The sequence below is a fragment of the Neopelma chrysocephalum genome, unplaced genomic scaffold, assembly GCF_003984885.1.
Source record: "Neopelma chrysocephalum unplaced genomic scaffold, ASM398488v2 Primary Assembly neopelma1_66, whole genome shotgun sequence".
NCBI lineage: Eukaryota > Metazoa > Chordata > Aves > Passeriformes > Pipridae > Neopelma > Neopelma chrysocephalum.
The window spans coordinates 4,801,794-4,807,793 of NW_020897725.1; the positions used below are offsets into that span (position 1 = coordinate 4,801,794).

The 6,000-nt window shown below is 36.7% G+C and overlaps 1 protein-coding gene across 3 annotated transcripts in view; it reads left to right on the plus strand.

Moving 5' to 3' along the window:
- Positions 1-5,578, plus strand: part of MTBP (MDM2 binding protein) — a 29,532-nt gene extending 23,954 nt beyond the window's left edge. For 2 of the 3 annotated variants that reach the window (XM_027684464.1, XM_027684466.1), the window contains exons 20-22: positions 728-841; positions 2,551-2,616; positions 3,914-5,578. In XM_027684464.1, coding sequence (XP_027540265.1) covers positions 728-841; positions 2,551-2,616; positions 3,914-3,949 — 216 coding nt within the window. In that variant the 3' untranslated portion in view covers positions 3,950-5,578. Of the gene's footprint in view, positions 1-160; positions 842-2,550; positions 2,617-3,913 lie in introns of those variants that run through there. The other variant, XM_027684467.1, reaches the window with a different exon arrangement.
- Positions 5,579-6,000: the final 422 nt, after the last annotated feature.

Below are 6,000 nucleotides of genomic sequence, written 5' to 3' on the forward strand. Positions count from 1 at the left end.
TCTGAGAATAAAAAGATATTCCAATAGTTGTACAAGTCCATTAATTGAGATAACATTTAAACACTTTGGTGCAATATTGTTTACTTAATAGGAATGCCATTTTTAAAATACAGTACACAAAACTGTTTCTGGCATGATACTAACTTTAAATTAATCCCAGGATACAGAGAGGACTCTGCAAGAATGCTGATGTACTGTCAGTGGCAAGTTGGGATTGCCCAAGTAAGCATAAATTGGTATGACTCATTCAGACCTACAGTAAATTTAAACATCTCTGATACAAAAAATGTCAGAGGAAATTTTCTAATATGACTTTAGTGTCTGATTTAGATTGGTTTTTTTTTTAATATGGATGCATCAAAGAAGGAAATACCAGTCTAACGAAAAGTTATCTGTTTATATATATTATTTTGGAGGAAATAAAACCCAAGCCAATATCGATTTTTTTTGGTCTTCCAAGCTCCATGTGAATATTTGATGATCCTTTACATTGCTTTGACGTGTAAGCATTTCCTTAATTTTTTAGATGAAGGGAATGGAAATAGATTGTTAAATAACTCTGCTCAGATTTGGTCAGTGGGTTGATGGCGTTGGGGCAATGGATTAAAGAAAGAGGCAAGAAAAAAAATCAGGTTTTCTGTTTTGGTTTTTTTTTTTACTTCCATTGGACAATTTTTCTTGTCAGTAATTGGGATGAACTTTTGAGTGTGTTTCTGCTGTTTCCAAGATGCTGAAGGAGGTGGTTGCTAAGACTCTTCAGAAACATGGAATTGCAGAGGATCACAAGTGCTTTGCATCATGCAGCCAGCGTCTGTTTGAGATATCAAAGTTCTACTTAAAGGTAACTAGAAGACATGCTCTTACAGTTCTTTGTTCTTAGTTAAGTAAGTCTACTCCTGAATAAAACTTGAGATAGACTGTGGGATAGTCACACTTGATTAAGACAATATTTCCCAATATGTTAGTAGTGTGTAGAATGTGTGGATAAACCTTTATGCTTGTTGTCCAATGCAGAACATAGTTTTACAGTATATTTTGGTGGTGTCTTATTTGTTTTTAAACCTTATAAAGCAGTACTCTTCTATGTGAGATAACACCTTAAAGCATGGATCTATTCAGTCAAGTCATACTTTATTGCTTCCTTAGCTGTTGTAGCTATCTCACAGCTGTAGCTGTGACAGCTCAACTTCTCCCTTGTTCTAAGGCTGTTGGCTCAATAGGTAGCTTACAGAACTGACTCAGAAATTCTAGTTCTCTGACATGCTCACAGAAGTCACTGCAAATGTGCACAGCTATCTAACATAATGACTTGGCAGCACCCTGTAGAATTGCATCAACCTCATTTTTGGAAGGAGATGAGAATTCTTTCCACAATATTTAAGAGACTTTGTGAGTCAATGCTTAAGCCATGTTACTTGGTCTGGGCACAAAATCAAGTTAAATTACAGTATGGGGTGTTTAAAAGCTATTGCTCACAAGCTGAGCTGCTGTTCCTGCTCATTTGCATGTGTTTAGCCTATGTCTACAAGTGAACTAAGTTTAGACAACTTCAGTAGTGGTGATTTAAGGTAAATGAAGTTACAGTTGAACAGGGCTGATTGCTTACATGGACAATCTGAACATCTTGCTGATAGGCACCAAATTCTTAAATAATTGGAACACATTTCACAATTTGGACCACAGTTGCACAGTCATTCTGTGAGTGCTCCCAGGATCTCACTGACATATGCCCTGATGGAAGGTCTCCTAATCCAAAAGCAGAAAGGGCTGCATGTAGGGGTGAGTGAGTAGGGCAGATCAGATGGGTTCATGGTTCCATTCCAAGTAGAAGAGCAAAAGGAAGAATACTACAGTGATCCTGTCCTTTGGAAAGCTGATCTAGAGATGTGTCACAGGATTTTGTTCTCCTGAACTGTGTTGCAGCCCCAAGTCTGTGGAAGCCCTTTCTTTGAATCCTTTTGTGTGCTGCATATTTCAGAAGCATGATATCATAGGTATCATTTTCCTCAGGAGGCAAGTAGCAAATTAATTTTCTTCCTCTTTAGGAGAAGTTTTGTTCTTGCTTTGTTTAAAAGAGTAGATGAGGTTAGACTAATTAATTGGACTGCTAAACAGATAAGCCATTCTAGGTTTTTCCTTTCTTGCACTGATTTTCTTTTTGTATGTCCTCTTCTCTGTTCTTCACCAGAACTCTGCATTACAGTCTAAGGTCACAGCTGATTTCCATGTTTATATAGAAATAAGATTTCAACCAAATGGTACTTTGGATATCATTTAGGAAAAAAAAAATTCTGGAAATGTGGAGAAGGTTAGGAAGGCTCACACACTTAAGTACTAGGGTTGGACTTCTGTAAGGAAAGCTGCAACGCACTGGAATAGATGTAAATTACTTCCTTTTTTCGTAAAAAAAGCAAAGTCAAAAAATTCTTCTGTTGCTCAGAACAAGGTGATGAAAGTGTAACATCACCCTGGTTATTGGGGCTCTTATAACCCAAATTAGAGTCACCATACAAGTGTGCTGATTCTTGTGGCTTTTTGTTTCATATCTAGGATCTTAAAACTTCTAGGGGACTTCTTGATGAAATGAAGAAAACAGCAAATAGCAATGCTAAACAGGTAAGATCGTTTGTTTGTTTCTATAACTAGCCAAGGCTAAATGTTGCTGTGGCAACTTGGTTGTAGGATGGGTAGTCCACAGCTTTGAGAGATGAAGAGAATACTTCAGTGAAGAACACTCTTCCTTGCCTGTGGGTCTTGTGTCACTCTGATCTCACAGAAACTTCCTCTCAATCAGTAGTCCCATGGCAAAATTTCCAGTTGCATATATTCAGGATTTGGATGGTATTGTAGTTACAGCTGCCTATATGATGTGCCACAGTGAGAAATGGAAATGAAGGCAATAAATGTTTCTACATCACTTAAACAAAAAAATGAGAAATGGGATTTTTCTTCATTAGAGGGAAGCCTGGATCATTAGGGAATTGTTCTTTCCTTGTGTTGAAGTAAATAACATTTCTTTTCAAAGGTTAGGAAGTAATAAGAGGGTCTATAAAAGGAAATAAACTTCTTAAAAGAAGCAATGAAAATTAGTAATTTTAAGCTTGGGAATAACTGTAAGCACAAGGGTGAGTTTATTTGTGTGTAAAGTGGGACTTATGTGAACAGTAGCACAGAGTAAATCATAGAAGTAAATACCCCTCCAGAAATTAAGTAACTGATTCTGAAAAATACACTGAAATGACTCCATGATTGGGGAAAAAAAAGTGTCATGCATAATTACAGTACAGTTTTCAAAACCATAAATTAACTGGAAGAATTTGAACTGGCATAGTTAAGTAATAACACCCAAACTGTCAAGGAAAACTGCTAGATCCCCGCAGAATTTATTCTACGAGAGCAGTATTTGCCGTGTTCTGTACTGTGCTCCGTTGTGAATTGCTTCCTACAGATGATAAGGTTTCAAAAACTGCATGGGTTGTGATGTTTGGTGTTGAACTGGGCTGTTGTGCTGATACACTGCTTCTCACCACCATCTTTGTCTGGGGAGAAAACGGGTAGTTTTGTGTATGTTTGCTGTTTGCAAAAGAGGCGTTAAAATTGGTGTTCTCCTAAGCTGCTCACTGCTCCCTGTATTGGAGAATACTTTGAAATTACCTGATGTAAACTGTAATTGCCAAGGACTAATCAGTGGTCTGAACAACTGCCCTGCTTGGAAAGCAGCAGTAACAAAGGTGATAGATTCAGCAGTGCACAAATTATCCTTTATTCTTTCTTCTACTGTTTAGTAAATACCACACAGATGATGATAAAGGTGGCGATAAAGAAAGAATTGATAAAATGTGTGAGATATTATTAAGTTACTTTCGAGACCTGGAGTTATGAACATGGTTTGCTTTCTCATTTATTTGCCCAGGTGATTGAATGGGTTTTGGAGAAGACTGGCAAGTAGAAGTACTATGTGGATGCTATTCACACCTTCCTAGGAACTGTGGGGACAGAGCACTTCTGACTATAAGAAAAGCATTGCACTGCCTGAGGCACACACATACAGATCTGCACACTGGTGGTCAGTGTAATTATATAGACTCATCCTTCAAGCACAGTAGCAAGAGTTGAAACTTTTTATACTGGAAGTTTTAATTATTTTTTTTTAATTCAAATGAAAAAAGGTTTTATTTTATATGCATATTTATTATGTTTATTAAAAGGAATATAGCTTAACTTGGTTTGATAAAGCTTTGTATGTTTTTCAACCAGTATATATGTTTTTTATGTGAATAAAAACCCCAACAGATGTAATTTTGATAACAGCTTCTTTGGTTTACCTTTTTGTGTGAAGACCTCCACTCTATTTATTACAGCTCACTGTTGTACAGACAGCTGTTTACAGCATTGGCCATTAAAATTTCGTACGCTAATTAAGAGCAGTTTCTATTCTGCAGGTGAAAGCAAACGTAATTAGAATTCGAGTCACAATTATCTCTGTGTTGTAGTAGAAGGAAAAAAAGAATGTCTTTTGAAGCTTGATGTGAGGTCCCATTAAAGAAGGGATCACTTTACAAGCTGAATTTCTGGTATAATTTCCTGCGTGCTCTTTGTAACACTCCTTAGAAAAAAATCTTAAGAGACGTCTGAGATCTCATGTCCTGGAGGAGGAGAAAATCAAAGTGAAAGCAGTAATGATGATGGTGAGAGCTGGGAAAGAGCTGGCAAGCTGTGCTGAAATGTAATGGAAAGAAGAATTTCTACCTGTTGCATGTGTTGCAAGTACAGTAAAGGACTAAATTCAGCCTCAGTTTACTGAAGTCTCAGGCACGTACCTGGCTTGTACTAATGTAATTATTCAAGTTAGTATTATTTTGAGATGAGAAGTTCCTACCAAAACAAACAGATTTCACAGCCTTCAGTATAAGGATTTCCTATTCATCATATAAACTAACATGATTGATAGAGAAGCACTGCTTTTGTTTGCTATATTCCCCTGGCACGAAAATGGATTAAGCAATACAAATATAAATGAAATCTAATGTTATGAAAAAGTAAATGAACTAAACCATGTGGAGGTTAGACTAAATACTGTAAAATCTACACATTCTCTAAAAAGCCTTCCTGATTTTGTGGCATTATTCTTTGCTTAATTCTATTTCATGTAAAGCTGAGCCCTGAGGAGGTTTTTCGTGTCTAACAAGATCTTGTGTTAACCTGTTCCTTTGTGTCTCTCTTTACTGTTCTCCTGAACTCTACAAGACCTTTTCTAGCGGGGGTGTGTACTTGGTTTAACTGCACTCTGAGCTGCAAGAGGAGACCTTTGTAGTTGTTCTGCTGTGACAGGGGGCTCTAGTGAGTACCGTGTGCATCTTAGCCCAGGACAAACATAACTACTTATGAGACAGATTCATTTGCAGAATGCCACACATCCACAGCATCCTGATTTTACTGATTTGGTGAAATAAAAATGCAATGAAGAGAGAGACTTAAATAATGATTTGATAAGTGCATGCATGAAATTGCACCAGTGTAATGATTACCCCGTATGGCTCACATTTCTTCGCATTCAACACAGAAAACAAGAAATTAATCAAGACATTAATCTTCCTTAACATCTTTTAGTGAATAAAGGAAGTCTCTACTTCCTTATCTCTTCACCCTGAATGCTGATACTTTTGTCTGAATACTAAAGCAAGCCACTGAAAGTTGTATTTTCTACTTAATTTTGAGAGGTTTATATATGTGTAATTACAAAAACTTTGTAGTTAATAAATTATGCCTAAGTCAATAAGCAAAAGTACAGGAACTCTACATTTCATAAAATCCTCGAGGCTAGCTGCCATAAGCAAAGAAAACACCTTTCAGAAAAGTAATTAATACTCCTGAACTGGTTTTATTCTAGTTCAAGTAGAGCCCGAAAGTTATTGTTTTAATTAATTCTGCAGACTCAAAGGCTGGCCTGAAATAATAAGCAGGAAAGCAGTTAGGGAAACATAAGCATTTTGATGTATT